This window comes from Budorcas taxicolor, chromosome 7, assembly GCF_023091745.1.
Source record: "Budorcas taxicolor isolate Tak-1 chromosome 7, Takin1.1, whole genome shotgun sequence".
Taxonomy (NCBI): Eukaryota; Metazoa; Chordata; class Mammalia; order Artiodactyla; family Bovidae; genus Budorcas; species Budorcas taxicolor.
In genome coordinates, this window is record NC_068916.1 from 38813700 (window position 1) to 38834432 (window position 20733).

The 20733-nt window shown below is 56.9% G+C and overlaps 1 protein-coding gene across 1 annotated transcript; it reads left to right on the plus strand.

The window, feature by feature from the left end:
* Positions 1–929: 929 nt before the first annotated feature.
* GRK6 (G protein-coupled receptor kinase 6) lies at positions 930–15874 on the plus strand. Its single transcript, XM_052642655.1, has 16 exons — positions 930–1027; positions 4923–5018; positions 5980–6092; positions 6220–6297; positions 6610–6710; positions 7044–7136; positions 7242–7305; positions 7445–7585; positions 7871–8061; positions 8741–8778; positions 8869–8958; positions 9964–10172; positions 10264–10401; positions 13766–13903; positions 13978–14112; positions 14769–15874. Exons 1-16 carry the CDS (start codon positions 976–978, stop codon positions 14838–14840), a joined length of 1749 nt encoding a protein of 582 aa, XP_052498615.1. The 5' UTR covers positions 930–975; the 3' UTR covers positions 14841–15874.
* The last annotated feature ends 4859 nt before the right edge of the window (positions 15875–20733 follow it).

Here is a 20733-nt window from a genome sequence, read left to right on the forward strand (position 1 = left end):
GCTTTCCTCCTAGTCTTAGGCCTGAAGCCAGCCACTGGACCCCAGCTCCCCACCTGTATAATGGGTGTGAGCTCATTCCTGCGGCTTGGGGTGGTAGCGCTGCCTTATAAGGCAGCAGAGGCCGAGGGCGGGCGAAGCCGTGTGGGTGGAGAGAAATCACAACATCCGGCTGTGGGGGCAGGGCGGGGGCGCCCGCAGTGGGCAGGCCGGAGGCCGGGTCGCAACTAGGGAGGCCTCCAGCCTTCTCTAGGCCTCTCCCTGCCTCTGATGTGCGCCCTCGAGGATGGGCCCACCCAAAAGCATACGGACGAATATACAAACTTGTTTGAGGCCGCACTGCAGAAGGCCTAGGATGCCAGACGCATCCCCTTTAAACCCTGGAAAAGCCAGGGTGAACCAGAGGGACCACACCCACACCTAGTGGTCCAATCAGAGTGCAGTGCTGAGAATGACTGACCTTCGTTCATCCAATCAAATACCCGGTATCTGGGGCGTGATCCAGAGATCCCACCTCCGTTGTCCCCGAGGAGGGCTCGACCCTAATTGGCAGTTCGGTATCCTACGAAGGTGCAGAAATTCGAACGTAGGGGCTGAACCCCACCGCAGACCAACCAGGAAGAGGTGACGTTTTAGGTCCTGCCCGCCCTGTTCCTTTGAACGAATCCCTAGCTCCGGGGGCGGGGGATGGTTAAGGGCTTGTCTAATGGGAAGACGGCGCGGGGAGCGCTCGCCCAGTTATTGGCCAAGTAAAGTAAACAGAAGGCGGGCCGGGGCGGGGCGTGCCGGAGCCCGGGTGGCCCCCGGGAGGGGGCGGAGAGTGAGCGGCGGGCGGCGGCGGCGGCCCGGGAGGCCCCGGAGGCCGCGGTGCGGTCACTGCGAGCCGATCCGAGCCTCGCCGATCGCCATCCGGCCCCGGCCCCCTCGCGCAGTCCTAGCCGGCGGCGCGGCCCGGCGGGCCCGGCGGCGCCGCAGCCCATGGAGCTCGAGAACATCGTAGCGAACACGGTGCTACTCAAGGCCCGGGAAGGTGAGGTTGTCGGGTGCAGAGAAAGCGGGCGCGCGGCCTCCGAGGTCGGCGGGGCGTCTCAGCCGCCCTATCCCCTAGAGCAGCTAGCTCCACGCCCCGCACCTCTCGCGGACACGAGCCCTTCCGGCCTGTGGTCCTTTTCCTCCGCACCTGCCCTCCGGGAGCCAGAGCCCAGGAAGGGGCGGGAGTCAGGCCGCCGCCCTCGCGGCGAGTAGGGTGGTGGTGGTGGTGAAGGGGCTATGAGAAGGAGACAGGAAGGAAGCGGGAAGGGTGGGACCTCAGCCCCGGGAGAGCCGCTCTGAGGCCTCTCCCAGGTGAGACGTTAAGAAGATGCCTCAGGAAGGGGAAGGGGCAGCCAGCCTACCACACGTGCCCGGGCCCAGATTCAACCTGGGTTGCGCCCAGCCTGGGCCGGCGCAAAGTTGGTGCAGGGTAGAAGGTTTGGAGAATGAATTAACCTAGGCTCTGCCATAGCAGAGCCCACCCGAAGTGGGGAAACTGCTGGTCATTTATGCTACCCACATGACTGCCACTTACTCGGAACTTCAGGACACTGGGGACAGAAGGGAATGGGTAACAGTTTTTGCCCTTAGGACTAGTGGGGCAGATGGGCACAGAAATAACTGGAAGCTGAGTTTTGAAGGAAGGGAGCATGCCAGGCTGGTAGGACTGTTAAGTGCAAGGCCTGGCAGAGGGAGCCTGTCTAGTGAACGTGGTGTTACTGAGTGCTTCACGTTACCAGACACCTGCTCTATGAGGGTCCTGGGGATGCATAAGGACCAGACCTGGTCTGCCCTTCACCTGCCATTGTTCACCTCAGTAACATAATCACCGAACACCTACTCTGTACCCTGCCCTGTCCAGGATGCTGGGGACCAGTATAAGAAGAAGACATTTCTCTTTGAAACACTAGGACAGGGAAGTCAGGACTCTGCTGGGCTTTCAGGCAGGTAGCGCCATCTGCATTGCCTCTCTGACTTCTTTTACTAGTGGGAAACTGAGGCTCAGATCAGGAACTAGCCCCCAGGACCCTGCAAGATGGATTGACTCAGGCCTGGGACACAGCATGTCCCCGGTGCAGCCTGTAGGAAACAGATGCTTTCCGGCACATCATCTGGTGCCCCCTGCCTGCCCTATGCATGTTGACCTGGGGAGGTGCTGCCTGGAAATGGGCATGGTAGGCTGGGTCCTCAGTGCCCAGAGCCTTCTTTATCTCCTGTCCCTTATCGAGTCCTGGGGCTAGGCCTTCCTCCCAGCCTCTGGGGGCATCTGCCGATTCTGTTCTGCCTCGTCATCCAGCCAGCCAGGGAGGAGGGGAGGGGAGAGCCTGGACAGGCCTCCCTCCCTAGGGCTGTAGCCAGTTCAGGCTTCAAGCCTGCTGAGAACACTGCCTTGCCTGGCCAGAGAATGTAGGCCCCTTCTGACAGGCTTCCTTACCCCATGGGCGAGGCATAGGAGATTATGACCAGACTAGGACCAGTTCCTTCACTGGAGAATCCTTACTCCAGCCTGGCCCTGTCCCTCCCACCTGGGTGACTCTAGACAAGTCTCCTCTCTCTGAACTTCAGTAACTCTTTTTGTGGCATGGTTGAGGATGGGACATTGAAAACTAAAGGGGAGGTGCTGACTCAGTTATCACTGAGTTCTGGACCCTGGTCTATAGACTGAGTGCACTGGAATCCCTTCATAAGCTAATTGACAGCTTGGGCCTAGGCTTTTGCCAGTTTCCCAAGTGATCTGAGGCCCTGAGTGATTTGGGATTGCATGTATTCAGTTGACACCTGATAGATGCCGGGCATGTTTGGGTTCGGAAAAGAGTTTGGCCTGGGGTCCTAGGGAGCTGGGTTCGAATCCTACCTCTGGGACCTCCAGGCTTTGTAACCTTGGACAAATTGATTCCCCATTTCAGGGCCTCAGCTTTCTCATAAAATTGAGCCAGGTCTGTCAGAGTTGTTGTGAGGATGAAGTGGGACAGCACTGGGGGGTGTGAACCCTCACTTAATCCTCCTTCCTTTCCCAGGCCCCCAGAGACATGGGAAAGGGTCCAGGCTTGGGTGGGGTGGGGAGGAGCCCCACTGACTCTGGTGGCAGTTCCAGGACAGGATATTTGCATGTGACTCTTTGCTGCTGCCTTGATGTGGCTGAGAGGAGGAGGAGGAGGAAGTAACTGGTGGGGGTAGCAGGCGGATGGAGGGTTGGGTGAGGGACTTGCGGGGGTGGGGGAGGAGTTCCCCTTCTGGGGAGGCCTTGCCCTGGGTTGAGGGTGGGGGTCTGTTGCTCACTCACAGTGGAGCAATGACTGTGAGATGTGCTGGGTTCAGGCTGCGGGAGGGCTGCTACCAGGTTTCCCAATGGGGTACCCTGCAACACTTCCTCCTCTAGGCAGCTTAGGTCAGGGAGCCCACTGGAGGACCCAGCCTTGCCCCTTCCCTGCAAGGCGGCCCCTCCTACACCACCTTCCTTCAACCAGGCTAGATAGAAACAAAGCTGCATAAACCATAGGGGAAACTGAGGCCAGGCAAGGGAAAGTGGTGGCTGGAGGTTGCCACTGACTTGTTGGAGCTAGGCCCAACCCCTTGCCACAGCTTTACTGAGTACTGGACACAGACTCTGTTAGTCATCCTCACAATACTTCTGGAGGACCTGAAGTACACATGGAGAAACTGAGGTTCCTAGAGAGCAAGCTAGGGGCTTCTCTGGTGGCTCAGATCGTAAAGAATCTGCCTGCAGTGCAGGAGACCTAGGTTTGATTCCTGGGTTGGGAAGATCTCCTGGAGAAGGGAATAACAACCCACTCTAGTAGTCTTGCCTAGAGAAATCCATGGACAGACCACGGGGTCACAAAGAGTCAGACACAACTGAGCAACTAACATAGAAGAAAGCAAGTTACAGTCTGAAGTGTAAAGGGGCGATTCAAACCCAAATCTGTAAGATGCCAAGACTCAGGCCCCTTCCACCATGTTCAACCTCATGACCCACAGGCCACACCTGTCTAGCTCTCTAACGTGTTTTATGTATTTGGCTGCAGTGGTTTGTTTTTTTTTTATAATATAGGAACCATTATTTCATGTCACAGTCCAGATTCCCAGCTGACTTTTAAAAGTCTGAAGAGTTGGCCACACCGAGCCAGCATTCCTGCCTAGTCAGAGTCAAGCAGTCAGCTGCGGTTGTGCTGCAGCTGTCTCCGTTAGAGGGGTCCAGTTCCCATACTCCCCACCGCTCCCTGTTGTTTCCCATCTGGTCCATATTTTCCGCACCTGTCTGATTCTGTAGGCATTTGAGCTGCTGCCCAGCGGCTACAGATGAGAGATCAGCTAGGTAAAATGAGGTGCCAGGACCAAGAAAGTAGGGGTAAGAATTCTGAGTGCCAGGCCTCCTGCCACCACTTCTTTTGCCTCTGATGCAGGGTCCCGTCATAGGGGCCTGGAGCCTCCCTGGTGACTCAGCTGACCTCTGCCATCTCTCAGGCATGTCCCGCACATCCCAGGACGTCTCCCTTCTGGGCCTGGACTTAACACAGTTTCCCCCACTATCAGGTCCTTCTCTTCACTTGGGAGGGAAACTCCTACCTGGTTGGAAGCAGCTGAGGCTTGCTGAAGCTAACTGGAAACCCCACCTCCCACCCCTGCCCACCCATGGCCTGGCCTCATGCCCTTCTTGATTCTTCCATCCCTTCTTGGCTCTTCCAGCCTAGGAGCCCCTAGCAGGAGGGCCTGGGGTCCATGTGTGTCCTGAAGCCCAGCAAGAGCATGTTGCATGCAGAAGGAAGGCCCAAGGGGCCTCTCAGAGTGGACTGGGCCTAGGCTGGACCCTGAAGGCCTCTGGATCACGCTGAGGGTGGCAGGGAGGCCAGCAATGGCAGGACTCAAGAACTAGCGCCTGTTTGCTTCCACAGGTGGCGGCGGGAATCGTAAAGGCAAAAGCAAGAAATGGCGGCAGATGCTACAGTTTCCCCATATCAGCCAGTGCGAAGAGCTGCGGCTCAGCCTCGGTGAGGCCTTGGTTGAGACTGCGGAGTCGGGTGGGGTGCAGAGGCGGGAGAGTCCTGGTGTGCCAGGGGAGCCTCCCCTGAGACCTTGTCTTGGGCCAGAGGGTTGTGGGGGTTTCACGGAGCAGAGAGATGGAGGCTGCACCACCCAGCTGAGTTTCAGTTCCTGGGTCCAGGCTGGGTGGAGGGCAGAGAGCACACAGGACAGCAGCGGGTGGTGGGGGTAGGTGTGGGGAGGAGCCCCAAGTCAGATATGGGAGCGGTCTGAGGGAAGCTGCAGAAGGGGGGACCAGGCCTCAGGTGAGCCGGGCTTGGAGGACAGAGCAGAATGTGCAGGGGGGCCTGGAGTCAGCTCACACACTGACTGTCTGGGGCGGTGGGGGTGGTGGAACCCAGGCCTGTGCGCAGCCTTACCCAGCCTGGCCCTGAGGGTGCCCAACAAAGCCTTGACCAGCAGGGCCCAAGCCCCCTCTGACGGCCTGCACGTGGGCCAGGAGTACACCATTGCTGCTTCCACCGCTGGGAAGGAGGCCTAGCCTCGAACTCGCCGGAAGCCACAGCTTCCTCCCACACTTTCGCCAGGCAGGCAGCAGGTGTGGGCTGGGCCAGAGCTGGGCCGGAACCGCACAGACCACACCCAGCCCCAACCATGACGTATGTACAAGTAGTGTGAACTGGAAGTCAGCGGCCGGAAGTGAGGACCCGGCTCTGGAGCCACACTCCTGCTTGTGTGACCTTGGGGCTAATCACTCAGCCTCCCTGGGCCCTGGCGTCCCAGGGCTACGATGGCAGTAACAGTGGTGTCGCCTCAGTGATGTGGCGAGGGTTCTAAAGGAGACAGTGGCTGCCATACTGCAGGGCTGAAAGCTGTTGGCGGGGGCTCCGGGCCTGGCGGTGTGGACAGGAGTGCCTTGCCGGCAGGCTCCAAATCCAGGAATCCAGCAGCTCCCACCTCTGCCTGCAGAGCGTGACTACCACAGCCTGTGTGAGCGGCAGCCCATTGGGCGCCTGCTATTCCGAGAGTTCTGCGCCACGAGGCCTGAGGTGACTCGCTGCATTGCCTTCCTGGATGGGGTGGTGAGTGCGGCCCAGCCCCACACTGAGGGTGGGCAGAGGTCCTGGGCCACATGTGTGTCCCGTCTCCTCACACCTGTTACTCCATCCAAACCCCAAGCCTTCTCTGCCTCCACCCCCACCCCCGCAGGCCGAGTATGAAGTGACCCCTGATGAGAAGCGGAAGGCGTGTGGGCTGCGGCTCATGCAGAATTTTCTGAGCCACACAGTGAGTTAGCACTGGTGTAGGGATGAGGGTAGTGGACAGAGCTCAGTGATGGTGAGAGGAATGACTACTGCCTATGCAGAGAGTGCCCCTGGAGCTACTCCAGGCTCACCAGGCGGCACCGAGGGCAGGGAGCCCAGGAGGGTGGGCTGGGGCACTGGGCCCAGCAGCTCTGCTTCACCATGCCTCAAGAAAAGCAGCAGAAAATTCAGCCACTAAGCAGGCTGTGCACCCCTGGCCACCCATCTCAAACCCGAGATCTTTGCCCTGGAGGTGGGCAGGTCCTGTGCTGACCTGTCTGTGGCATGTCCCCAGGGTCCCGACCTCATCCCCGAGGTCCCCCGGCAACTGGTGACGAACTGTGCCCAGCGGCTGGAGGAGGGACCCTGCAAAGACCTCTTCCAGGAGCTTACTCGGTAAGACTCTTCTTGCCCTCAGGCTGAGAACTGTGTCCTGAGGAGGGGGCTTCTGCAGACCCAGAGGGCTGTGAACAGTGCAGCAGGTGATGAGCAAACTCAGTCTCTCACCCCAGCCTTGCCCTTGCTCTGTGACCCTGATCAGGTTGCCTCCCCTCTCTAGCATCCTGGGCTTTAGCATTGGATATCCGTCTCCCCCGCAGGTGGGCCAGCAGGAGGGTTGGCCAAAGATTCTGCCTTTCAGGCTGAGCATATACATAACAGGGGGCCTGGCCCATCGAGGGGAGAATGGGGGGTGTCAGGTGCTGACCAGAGGCTGGGTCTTCTCGACAGGTTGACCCACGAGTACCTGAGCGTGGCCCCTTTTGCCGACTACCTCGACAGCATCTACTTCAACCGTTTTCTGCAGTGGAAGTGGCTGGAAAGGTGAGCTCCTTGAAGGCTGGCCCCAGGTGGGCCGGGTTGAAGGGGTTCTCATGGGTCTCAGGCCCCTGCTCAGCTAGTGTTTGCTTCCCAACCCCTTGTCCACAGGCAGCCAGTGACCAAAAACACCTTCAGGCAGTACCGAGTCCTGGGCAAAGGCGGCTTTGGGGAGGTGAGTGGCCAGGCCAGAGCCCAGCAGAGTGTAGAGGTGGGGTAGAAGGGACCCTGACCATCCCCTTACCCTCTCTGAGCCTATAACCCTCAGGAAGGCTGCAGCTGGTCCCCACTTGCCTCATCTATCCTGGCTACAGGTATGCGCCTGCCAGGTGCGGGCCACAGGCAAGATGTACGCCTGCAAGAAGCTGGAGAAGAAGCGGATCAAGAAGCGGAAAGGGGAAGCCATGGCGCTCAATGAGAAGCAGATCCTGGAGAAAGTGAACAGTAGGTTTGTAGTAAGTACAGACAGGAGACCCCTCCTTTCCCCCACGGCCACACCGGCCCTTCCCACTCACTGGACTAAGACCTCTTCCCTCCCTGACCCGCCCCCTCCAGGCACCACTACCTCTCCCGCCCTCAGAGATGCCTGGGAGGGCGGCTTTGGGATGTTGACGCCTGGCCTGGGAAGCAGGGTGGCCCCAGGGAGTGGCGCTAAGAATAGCCTTTGGGTGGCTGGCGCTCGCCCCGCCACCAGGCATCCCACGGCCTCTGCTTCAGGGCTCATGTCCCCTTGGTCACAGGTGAGCTTGGCCTATGCCTATGAGACCAAGGATGCACTGTGCCTGGTGCTGACGCTGATGAACGGAGGTGACCTCAAGTTCCACATCTACCACATGGGCCAGGCTGGCTTCCCTGAGGCTCGGGCTGTCTTCTACGCAGCAGAGATCTGCTGTGGCCTGGAGGACCTGCACCAGGAGCGTATTGTGTACAGGTGCAGGGGCATGGTCCTCCCGGCCAGGGGCCGTGGCTCGGCTGGGGTAGAGGCTGCAGAGGGATGTTGGTGTGCTGGCACCGTCGTTGGGGGCACAAGTCTGTTGGACCTTAGCTCGGGCTCCACACTCACCCACGCTCACTAGGCTAGTAGGCTCAGCGTGGCTCAGAACCCAGGCTCGGGGGTCTGGTTAACCCATGTGTGAATCCTGGCCCTGTCACCCCTATGTGGCCCTGGCCAGTCAACTCCCTGCTCAGAACACCATTTTTTTCCCCTGGGAAGCAAAGATTTTAATTCCTGCCCTGCAGCTTGTTGTAGAGAATGAATGAGATAATGCTGGAAAGTACACAGAACACGGCAGTGGGGAGCTCTGCTTAGTACTATTACTAGTAATGGTTTTGGGCTTCCCTGGTAGCTCATCTGGTAAAGAATCCGCCTGCAATGAGGGAGACCTGGGTTCAACCCCTGGGTTGGGAAGATCCCCTGGAGGAGGGCATGGCAACCCACTCCAGTATTCTTGCCTGGAGAATCCCATGGACAGAAGAGCCTGGAGGGCTACAGTCCATGGGGTCACAAAGACTCAAAAATGACTGAGAGACTAAGCACACCAGGATGGGGTGGCCCAGTTGGCTGTCTGGCCAGCTGAGCAGCATCTAACCCTGCCGTTCTCTCCTTGCAGGGACCTAAAGCCAGAGAACATCCTACTAGATGACCATGGTGGGTGAGGGGCCCCTAGGGGCAGGGGAAGGATGGGAGAGGTGTGCCCATCTGCCTAATGGGCCTCCCTGCTTCTCCACCCACATTCAGGTCACATCCGCATCTCTGACCTGGGGCTGGCTGTGCACGTACCCGAAGGCCAGACGATCAAAGGCCGTGTGGGCACCGTGGGCTACATGGGTGAGTCTGCCTTCCCCCGACCCACCAGCCTCCTGGGTCCTCTTGCTGTCATGTGTCCAGTCCCACCACTTCTGTTGGGAAATCTGTACCTTGCGGAACAGAAAGAGCTGACGTTCCTCTTTTATATATGAGGAGACCAAGACTCAGCCAGGGCTCCTCACACTGTGAATCCACAGCGTTCACTCGCTTGCATAGTCATTGAGCCCCTCCTACTGACTGGGCCTGAAGGTGGCTACCAGTGAAAGACAAGGGCCTCACGCCCGTTTTCCGTAGCCCTGGTTCCTCCACTGCCCCACCTGCCCATGCTAGGAGTGGGAGTGCCCATCTGTGGTAGGGGCCGTGATGAGGCCCTGAGTTCCCCTTGAGAGCACGTGACATAGTAGACAGAGCTCCAGGTATGCGCTCCACCACCTCCTCATTAAACGTCCAAGGGCCAGACATTCTGCTTTTCTCAGCCTCACTTTCCCTGGCTGAAGCCTGCTCCCAGGGTTGCCTTCAACCTGAAAGGAGGCGGTAGAGGCAAAACTCCCTACCTGCCCGCTCTAGCAGGCAGTCGACACCCAGCAAATGAGTTGCCATCTTCTTTCCTCTCTTTGACATTGAAGCTAGAGGTTGCAAACTGGTAGCCACACTGGGTCTAATTTGGCCTCCATCTGTGTTTAAATCAAATTGTCTTTGAAACAGTTTGAAGTGGTCATCAGCATTTGATAACCCAGACAGCTTCATGTTAAAAATATGATTTCTGACTTCTCTTGAAAGATCAGAAGACCTGACCCCCCACCCCCACCCCACCCTGCAGGGCCATACCAGCTCCTTCTGGTGGGCTGTGAGCTCCGCTACTCCCTGTGGTCCCCACCAGGCTGCTGATGGTGCCTGCTTGGCACTGGCTGGTGCCAGTGGGTGTTTGAACTGATCCCTGGCCTTGACATGCGAGCTGGCCATTCCCAACGCCCCAGGGCTCAATTCTGCCTCCCGCCTGGTCTTAATTCCTGCTGTCCTTCCCAGCCCCAGAGGTGGTAAAAAACGAACGGTACACCTTTAGCCCAGACTGGTGGGCGCTCGGCTGCCTCCTGTATGAGATGATCGCAGGCCAGTCACCCTTCCAGCAGAGGAAAAAGAAGATCAAGAGGGAGGAAGTGGAGCGGCTGGTGAAGGAGGTGCCTGAGGAGTACTCCGAGCACTTCTCCCCACAGGCCCGCTCACTCTGCTCCCAGGTACAGCCGCCAGCAGGAGGCCCAACCAGCTGGGGCTGGGGCTGGGGGTACCTCTCTCAAGGATACCCTAACCGCCCCTGCCCTGATGCAGCTCCTCTGCAAGGACCCCTCTGAACGCCTGGGGTGTGGTGGGGGCGGCGCCCAAGAGGTGAAGGAGCACCCCCTCTTCAAGAAGCTGAACTTCAAGCGGCTGGGAGCTGGCATGCTGGAACCACCCTTCAAGCCTGATGTGAGTGCCACCCACTCCTGCTGAAGGCAGGGCCAAGCCCAAGTGGAGCTGGGGGCTCTTGGAGCATTGATTGGGACCTGCTCAGTGCAAGCATTAGAAAACTCAAGTGGGTTAACCAACCAAACAATTCACCAGGCTCCTAAAAATGAAAGGCCCCAGAATAGGCCTGGCTTTTGGCACACTGGATCTGGGGCTTCAGCAGTACTGTAAGAATTCTGTCTTCCTCCTCCTCCCCACTACCTGCTTCCCTCTTGGGCAGCTGTCCTCAGGGTATCAGGCCTTCATCCTAATAACTCGGCCACCCTGGTAGACAGAGAGTGCCTCTTTACTCATTGCCTGATTACTCGGATGCCCCTCAGCAGCCACATCAGGACCACGTGCCCACCATGCCACTCAAGTGGGGAAGATTGGTCTCCCAAAGGGAAACCAAGATTCCTTGCCAGCAGGGGGAAGGGCCATTGGACTGGCAAAACATCCACTGCCCCCTGCACCTGGCAACGCTGACCTCCCATCTGTGAGCAGAACACTCCCCTCTGCAGAGTCTCACTCATTGACTGAGCTCCTCAGTGGGTCAGGCATCTGCTGGCAGAAACATCCTGGAGTCATCAGATTCTCAGTGCGAGAAGTCCAACTCAAACTTAGGCCCAACATGGAGGTTTTGGGTTTATTTAGCCAAGAAGTCCCAGAGTAGGACCAGCGTCAGTGTTTCACACTGTGTTGCCAGGACTCCACCTCTTGTCACTGCTTGTCACCTGTTGACTGTTCTCCCATTAAATTCAAGCTTCTCAGTATAATGTCATAGGGAAGGTTCTGATTGGCCTAAATTAGGTCATGTGCTTGCCCTCACCTCATGTGTAAGAGGACTGAGTCCTGTGATTGACAGTTCACCAGGAACACAGGGGAAGAAGAAAGGTGATGATGGGCAGGCCAGATTGGTGGCTGTCAGTCATGCATGTGATTACACATTCAACAAAGTATCTGAATGCCAGTATGTGCCAGATCTCAGAATTCATAGGGTCAGTAGGACGCAGTCCTACCTTCATGGTCTAGTGGGAAGACATAGAAAAATAAGCCAGTAAGTGAAAAAGGAGTGGTGGAGGGGTGGGAGTATTTTTGGACAGGGTGGCCTCTGAGTAGCTGATGGGTGAGTATCAGTAGAAACCTAAAATATGTGAAGGAGAGAGTTGTGCCAAGATTTGGGGCATGAGCATTCCAGGGAGAAGGAGCAGCCAGGCATTGACGTCCTAGTCCAGGGACCAACCTTGAGAGGTGGAGCAACAGTGGAGGCCAGTGTGGGCAGGGAAAGAGGGAATGTGGAGCGGGAGTGTTGAGGGGTGGGGACAGGTGGGGCCCTACAGAGCTGGGAAATGGGAGTGGGAGGCCCCTGCCTCCACAGGACTGCATCTTGTAGGTGGGGCTACCAGCGCCCAGAGGTGCTGGCCTTGCCATCGGCAGTTGAACTGCAAGCCTGACTTCTGCAGCCTGCCTTAGAGCTGGCTGTCCCACTCAGCTTGACTCCAGCTTCCCTGCACATGATCTCAGTTAATCTTGAAAATCACTGCCCTGGAGTTTAACTTTTTTAGAAGCAGATGAAAACTGTGCTTGATGGTGATACAGGTTTTAGCAGCTTTATTGAGTTCACATACCATACAACTCACTTCTTTTAAGCATATAATTAAATGACTTTTAGCATAAAGATGCAACCATCACCAAAATCAATTTTAGAACATTTTCATCACCCCTCCCCCTCAAACACCCCCTACTCATTAGCAGTCATTCCTCATTCCCCTTCCCCTTGGCAGCTACTAATCTGCTTTATGTCTTCTATATTAGCCTGTTCTGGACATCTCATGTTAACGGGATTGTATCATATGTGGTGCTCTGTGACTGGCTTCTTGCAGTTTGCGTGTTTTCCAGGTTCACCCGTGTTGTAGTTCTTACTGGTCCTGCATTCCTTTTTTATGACTGGATAATATTCCATTCTATGAATGTTGCACCTTCTGTTTATTCATCCATCTATGGACATTCGTGTTGTTTTTGTTATGGGGCTCTGATGGATAATGCTGCTTTGAACATTCACATACAAGTTCTTGTGGGGACATATGTTTTCATTTCTCTGGGACGTATACCTAGGAGTTGAATGCTGGCTCATATGGTAACATGTTTACGCTTTGGGAGAACTGCTGACTTTTCTGAAAAGCAGCTGTATGATTTTACATGATGATGTTTTGACATTCTCAACAGTATGATTTAGGAAACAATGTAAAGATGAAAAAGGAAGTGGCCTTCTGGAGTGAGGTGGGCTCCTAGCAGGGGGCTAGGGGCACAGGGACTGTTGGCTGTGAAGCAGAAGGAGATGGAGTATGCCATTGGACATCCCAGGACAGAGGGACCCATCAGCTCCAAGCTCTGCATGGGGTGTCCAGCTGAAGGGGCCAGCTGAGATTCAGCCTGCTCTCCCCTTACCAGTTGCCCCCAGACAGCTGTGTACAGGCAGGGGCGAGGGGGGGCTCCCCATTATTGATTCCATACGGCACTGTGGAGACTGATGGACTGTCATGGGTCAGCTATGCAGCCTCCTCAGTCCGTGAGCAGTGAGGGGTGATCCCCAGTTTAGAGGGAAACTTGGGCCTCAGAAGGGACTGTCATGCTCAGGAAGTGCATGGGGCACTTTGATTTTTGAAGTAAAGTTGATTTATAGTGTTGTGTGTTAGTTTCTGCTGTACAGCAAGGTGATTCAGATAAGATATATATGTGTGGTAATGTACATGTATATACATACTTTTTTCAGATTCTCTCCATTGTAGTTTATTACAAGGTATTGAATATAGTTCCTCACACTATATAGTATGACTGTGTTGTTTATTTATGTAATATATAGTCATATGTATCTGCTAATCCCAAACTCCTTATTTATCCTCTCCCCTTCCTCTTTGGTAACTGTAAGTTGTTTCTGATGTCTGTGAGTCTCTTTCTGTTTTGTAAATTAAGTTCATTTGAATCTATTTTTCTAGATTCCACATGTGATATCACTATATTTGTCTTTGTATGACTTACTTCACTTAGTGTGATGATCTGTAGGTCCATCAGTGTTGCTGCAAATGGCATTATTTCATTCCTTTTTATAGCTCAGTAATATTCCATTATAAATATATATATACCAAACATACCACGTCTTCTTTATCCATTCATCTATGGATGGATATTTAGACTGCATCCATATGTTATCTATTGTAAATAGTGCTGCTGTGAACACTGGGGGCACCAGGAAGCTGCAAGGGTCAGGGCACACCCAGCCCCAGCTCAGGGCTGAGTTGGTCTCCTGTGGGGTCTTCCTGTCTGACCACTGTCTCTGTTCCCCCAGCCCCAGGCCATTTACTGCAAAGATGTTCTGGACATTGAACAGTTCTCAACAGTTAAGGGTGTGGAGCTAGAGCCCACTGACCAGGACTTCTACCAGAAATTTGCCACGGGCAGTGTGCCTATCCCTTGGCAGAACGAGGTGGGGACCTGCCCAGCTGGTGGGTGGGGGGGTGACCTCAGGGGCAGCACTCACAGCTGCCTGTTCTGTGGCAGATGGTGGAGACCGAGTGCTTCCAGGAGCTGAATGTCTTCGGGCTGGATGGCTCGGTTCCCCCAGACCTAGACTGGAAGGGCCAGCCACCAGCACCCCCCAAAAAGGGACTGCTGCAGAGACTCTTCAGTCGCCAGGTAATCCCCAGGAGTGTCCTACCTCGGCCCCCAGCCCAGCTCCTGGGACGGCAGGTGGGAGGCAGAGCTGGTGCCCGTATGCGGGGGAGTGGGCATCCTCCGGTCGTGTCAGCGGTGCCCAGGGTCTCTGGCCCCATTCCCACCTGTCCCCCACCCATGGCTGGGCTCATGGCCTCTTTTCTCTTTCCAGAGGTGAGCAGTGTGGGCTTCCTGTGGGTTGGCCTTGCTGCCCAGCCCCGGGGAGCCACAGGCAGCCCTTCCATGGCAGAGGCGAGATGTGGGCGAAAGAAGTCTGGTGCCCGCTCCCTACCCATCCTTCCCCTCCCCTGCCGTGCCCTGCACCTGGCACCTGCAAGCAGCGAGCCTTGCTTAGCCATCTTGTCTCCCCGTGCCCTGCATCCACCAGCCCCAGAATAGAGGGCCCTGGCAGAGCCTGGGGTCCACCTGGTCCCTCTTAACTCCAGCCTATTGCCAGCAGCCTCTGCACTGGTGTCCACACGTGTCTGGCCTGAGCTGCTGCTCTGGGCCCCTCGTGGGGAATCCCCTCCTTGGAGCACAGCCCTGGTCGGCCCTGGCAGGGCCGGGCCAGGTAAAGGCCCTGGTGGCTAACTGCGCGCGCTCTGCCTCTCTCCCTCCATGTCTCCCCTGCCCTGCAGGACTGCTGTGGAAACTGCAGCGACAGTGAGGAAGAGCTTCCCGCCCGCCTCGAGCTCCCCACCCGCCTCTAGCCCCCAGACTGGGGCCCCCCCGGGCGGTTGGCGGTAGCAGCTACTGCGAACGCTGTTTACAGTTTTGCACAGTGGTCTTCCCCATTGTCCACTCAAGTCGTGGCCTGGGAGACACAGCCGGAGCTGTCCCCAGTGCCCTCTGCCCCGGAGCCCCTGGTCTGGCTGAGTGGTCAAGGCTTGGGCTGTCCCCTGGGACAAAGGTGCGTCCCTTCAGCTCTTGTCCGTGGAGCTCGGGGCTTTCTGTATTTATGTCTTTGTATGAATGTATATAGCAAACAGAACATTCTTAAGACTCACCCTGGAGCCGGCAGAGGGGCTGCTGCCGCACACTCCAGACACCTCAGGCCCGGCTTGGATGGGCAAAGTTGGGCCAGGCCAGGCCCCTGGGCCCTCAGCACTGTGCTTGCCACCGCCGACCTCTGAGTGAGACTCGTGCCTGCCGCTGCCGCCCTGGGTTTTGGCCTCCACCTCTGGGGCCCAATACTGGCCATTCTCAGCACCTGTCAGAGCTGGACCTGGGAACACTGGGTCCCCTAGGCCTGTGCCAAAGTGTGACCGGAGACTGGGCTGCCCCTGGGACCCCTCAGTCCACTGCCCAGGCTGTCCCGGACGGGTCTGCCTCTGCCTTCCAGCTCCCGGGACACCTCGTCCCCTGTGCTGGGCCCTGTCCTGGAGTCACCTCTTGCAGAATACCCCAGCCCGGGCCATAGGAAGGGAAGGGGTAGGGGTGTCACTGACCAACCCTCAAACATTCCAGACTCCCCTTGAAATAGACACATGTGCCCAGCAATAATCTGCCCCTCCCTGTGTGTGTGTGTGTGTATGTATGAATGAATGAATGAAAGAGAGAAGGGGGCAGGCTGAGGCTGTGTGCCTGCATCCCAGCCCCAGCCCATCCCAGACTGATGGCCCTCTTGGTCCCAGTGTTAACGGTAGTGTGGGATACAGGGCCCCAGGTTTTCCATATTTAAGGCCGATTTTTATTACTCATTTTGTCCAATGTAAGCTGCCACATGTCTCTGTGAATACAGTCCGAGCACAAACCTGGCTAGCTGCCCCTGCCTGCCTCTTTCTTGGCCCTGGTGGTCCAGGGATCTCCTTGCTTCCCTGGCCCTGCTGGAAGTGGGAAGGGGTTGGGAGTGGGGCTGGTGGAGGCTGCCCTTCCACCAAGGCCTAAGGGCCTCAGGACTGATCTTAGGGTAACCTCTCCAAGCTCTGGTGGCCTTTGGGCTCCACCAGTTTCCTCAATGGGATGAGGCCTGAGGAAAGAAGCCTTGGGTCTCCACTAGGGTATGGGTCTGACTCCGCTTGTGCTGAAGAGGCAGGCTCAGCTGGCAGTATCCTCCAAGACCAAGGTGGCCTGGCCACCAGTTGTGGGTTTGGAGCCACCTGTGGAGTAGAGTGGGAGCTCCTGTTGGGAACACCTGCTCAGTCTGTCTTGTCTGGATACCTCCATGATTTGCCCAGGGCCCGTATACATGTATTAGAGCCATTCCTCTGCTCTGCTTCTGAACCAGGAAATGTGGCCAGGCAGGAATGCACACTGGTGATGCTGCAAGTTAGGTCATGGCAGAGGCAGGTGCAGACCAGCCATGTGGGCATCAGGGAGAATTCTCTGAAGGTAGCAGTTGAGCTGGGCCTAGAAGGAGACCTGTGCAGAGACGAGAGTGACAGCCTGTTGACCACAAGTATGTCCCAGACTACACAAACTTGTTCCTGTAGCCTTCCAATGACTCCAGCCCCTGCTATAACCACCATAGTGGTTTGTTCCTGGCCTTTGGGCCAGGTACCCAGTGCCACAGAGGCCACATGAGCTTTGCAGTCGGACAGCTCTGGGTTCAAGTCCCAGTCTGGCCACTTATCAAACTGCATTGCATAGACCCTACCCTTGTCTGGAAAGATTGGTGTGATTTCCCATTGCCTCACAGCATCTATGAAAGTTCTCTTAAATAGCCAGTCACCCTCCTGAGCCTTTGGGTCATCGGCAGCCCTGCTGCTTCTGCTGATTTGAGGGGAATGGGGTAGGGAGAGGGCTTTGCTTAGCTAGGTCTTCCAGCTGGTGAGTGGCCATTGCAGGGTTGAGAGGAAGCGATTGAAGATGAGGAAACTGGAGGTGAGAGACAGGGGCCTGAGGCACAGCAAATTCTGTTGTGGGGGTTGAGGACTGGGTAGATAGGTATTAGTGTACAGAGGCCGCAGCCCAGCTCTGGGCAGGTGTGTGAGGGTGAATGAATGCCAGGTAGATGGGTAGGTCCATACCTCCTGATGGCGCTAGTGGTAAGGAATCTGCCTGCCAATGTGAGAGATGCTGGTTTGATCCCTGGGTCAGGAAGATCCCCTGGAGAAGAGATTGGCAACCCACTCCAGTGTTCTTGCCTGGGAAATCCCATGGACAGAGGAGCCTGGAGCGCTACAGTCCAAGGGGTTGCTAAGAGTCAGACACAACTGAACATGCATGCATGCATGCAAACCTCCCACCAGACTTCCCTTAGACTAGGTAGGCACCCGGGGAACTTCTTGGCAAGGGTTCAACCCACCTTAAAGTTCTTACCACAGTGGATCCTTGGCAGAGGAAACTTCCAGAATTCCCTTACTAACAAGTCTTCCCCAAGTTCATCTCCCCATCCAGCTCTGTGATCAGAGCTGGGAACCCAGATGGAGATGAGGGCCCCCCTGCCAGCTTGGAACTCAGTCTGGTAGGCAAGCAGACGGGGGAACAGTGGGACCCAGTGTGATCAGCACTGTAGCAGAGATTATTCTAGAACTGCTAGGGCTAGGGCTGAGACTGAGGGCCAACACAAAGCAAGGGAGGAGGCCCCTTGTCACAAAGTTGTCCAGTTAGGACCCTCCAGGATACAGAATCAGATGTTCCCGGACAAGGAGTCAGATGGGTGATCTAGAGCCTCTAGTGGGGCAATGGCTGGAGCCAAGTTCAAGGAGACTGCTACGCTGGGTTTTGAAAGCTGTGCTAGGATGTGGGGTCTCATCTGGAACATGGGGGCCGTCCTGAAGGGTTTTAGGTGGTTGTGTTAGGGTGTCTACCTAACATGTACAAAAGCACCCCATGTTTCCTTTGGGCAAACTCCCCTTAGTCTTTGTGGTTCGGATGGGACTGGGCTGGCACTTGCTGTATACGCATAGACTTACAGCATGTGACCCAGGGGGCACTGTCAGGGATCTTTGGTTGCAAGTGACAGCTGTCCTATAGCTAACTTAGAATGTGTTAAAATGGTGTGGAGGAGCTGAGAGAACCAGGACTTAGGCAGCTCATCAGGTAGCACAACCCCAGAAGCAAGATGCTACAGCCATGTTTATGTCTTTGCACTACTGAGCTTCAAACCCAAGGAGTCCGAATGACCAGGCTGGGAACCTGCCCACTGTACATCAGGGGCACCTTATGGGGGTGTGGTGAGTCCCACAGTGAAATAAGGGTACCCAGAGAAAAGGGAATGGATACTGGGTGACTGAACACATACCCCTTCGCCCGTACCTGGATTGGTTCACCTCTGTACACTTGGCCAATACAAATCCAAAAGGAGCCTGGGGGGTTGCCTGAACTACCGTCGGACAGTCAGTGTTCTCAGTTCCTCTAGCAATGGATGGCTTGTGTCTAGAGCTGTGGGGTCAACCTCACCACCACATGGAGGCAGATTTACCTGAAAATGATGCAAACAGAAGAAAGCTGAGTGGAGAGAACAGATAAATGCCTCATTGCATTGCTAGAACACCTGGAACCAATTGTGACCATAGCTTAAAATCCCCTGGACATTCCAGTTACAGGGAAACTTACATACACAAATAGGCCTCAAGCCCATTTGTTTTGAGGTTTTGTCACTTGCAACCCAAAATGTTCTGGCCAACATGAGAGTAGAGGATGTTTTTTGGAAGACCACCCTAAGTGTGGAGGAGAATTTGGACTGGAGACAAAGAACCCAGTTAAGAGGCTGGTGGACAGTCAGGATCAGACTCAGCCTAGGCAGTGGAGGCCCTGACTCTCACCTCTTCCCTGAAGATGAACAGAGTCCCTGGAGGCCAGGTGTACAGATCTAGCACGAGCTACTCCGTGTGCTGCTTCTTACTAGACATGTGGTAGTATGTGCTGGGAACACAGTGCGGAGGGCTGTGAGTTGGGTTGTTGTTCAGTTGCTCAGTTGTGTCTGACTCGGCGACCCCGTGGACTGCAGCATGCCAGGCTTCCTTGTCCTTCATCATCTCCCAGAGTTTGCTGAAACTCGTGTCCATTGAGTCAGTGATGCCATCAACCTCTCGTCCTCTGTTGTCCCCTTCCCCTGCCTTCAATCTTCCCCAGCATCAGGGTCTTTTTCAATGAGTCAGTTCTTCGCATCAGGTGGCCAAAGTATTGGAGCTTCAGCTTCAGCATCAGTCCTTCCAATGAATATTCAGGCTTGATTCACTGGAAGGACTGATGTGAGTTCGGAGTGGACCATATATTTGTAAGTTGGAGATTCAGTGGGGTGCCTGCCTGGTCCAACTCTTGCCCAATGCGTGTGGTGTGTGCGGTGCCTGTCAGGATGTGACCGGGGCCAGGACATGTGTGTGTGAGGGTTCTCCATCTCAGCTGTGTGTGTGTAGCGGTGTGTGTGTCAGGGTTTTCCATCTCAGCTGCTTGTCTCAGCATACTGTGTGTTCGGCGGACGACGGCCTGCACGGAGCCTGCCAGCATGTGCCAGGTCCGGACAGCCTGTTGCCAGTTGTGTGGCGTGGTGTCAGCATTCCCTGTGCAGGGTGAGCCTGGCGCCCTTCCTGCTGAGTCTCAGATGCGGCAGGTGGGTTTCAGGTCCTCCGCCTTTCGCTCCCGGGACAGCCTCCTCGGCAGCGAGTGACTGGGGGTGGGGGCACTCTGCTGGCTGCCGCGCGCGCGCACGCCGGACTCGGTACGCGCCGTGTACGCGCCCGTGCGCGCGCCCCGCGGCTCCAGCCCAGCGCTCGGAGCCGCCTTCGCTGCCACAGTCAGCTCCCTGGGGCCGCCGCCTCCCCCGGGTCTGGGGCTCTATCCGCGGGGCCCGCGCCGCTCGCCCTGAGCCAGGAGGACGAGCTCAAGGAGGATGCCTGGGCCCGTGAGTACCGCGGCGGCGGGCCGATCGGGTTTGGAGCGCGGGCAAAGGATGGTCCCGGGGCTGAGCCCCTCCCCGCGGGCGGCTCCGCTCCCTGGCCCAGGGTCGCCGCCTCGGACCCCCGCCTCGGCCAGCCCCTCCCCCAGCCCACAGCGGAGGGAGGGAGGGAGGGAGGGCAGAGGGAGGGCGCCAGTGAGCCGAGGAGCGGGGCGAGAGCCGCCGCCGGTTCGCTTGGAAACGGTTGCCACAGCAACGGGGTTGCGCTCCCCGGCAACGCGGCTGCAGGGCGGCGACGCCCCCTCCCCCACCTCACGAGGGGCCGCATCCCAGGGGCGCAGGGAGAGGGGGACTCTCCCTCTCGCGGTGGGGGGAACTTCGCCCCTCTGGCCTTGTCAGGATGTGCCTGCCTCCACAGCCGTCGAGGGTGGGGGTGGGGGGCGATCGGCCCCGTGGGCACGAGCTGGCTCCCACGTGGCTACAGTCGTCGCAGCAGGGCTCCTAGGGTGGCAGCAAACGTGGGGGCGGCCCAGCCACTGGTCCTGCCATGGGAGGAGGAGGCAAGGGTCCGGGGTCCGTACCCCGCCACACCAATCCACCATCCCCTCCCCGACCCCTCCACCTCACCCTACTGCACCCACCGCCAGCGAAATGGCCTGCCACGAGTTGGGTGCTTCAGAGGCGACGGTCCCTACCAGGGGAGAGGAAGCACGCTCACCTCCCTCCTCCTCATGGCCAGAGCATGTGCCAAACGGTAGCTTGGGCCCACGGTGGGTCTCCCTGCTCCTCTTCTCAAGCCACATTCTCCAGGGAGGGGTAGG

Bases quoted from the DNA above. Each gene is read 5' to 3' on its own strand.
- GRK6 (XM_052642655.1), top strand. From the start codon at position 976: ATGGAGCTCGAGAACATCGTAGCGAACACGGTGCTACTCAAGGCCCGG. The intron at 6,093-6,219 runs GTGAGTGCGGCC...CCACCCCCGCAG, and splicing joins TTGCCTTCCTGGATGGGGTG to GCCGAGTATGAAGTGACCCC. The intron at 6,298-6,609 runs GTGAGTTAGCAC...GCATGTCCCCAG, and splicing joins AGAATTTTCTGAGCCACACA to GGTCCCGACCTCATCCCCGA.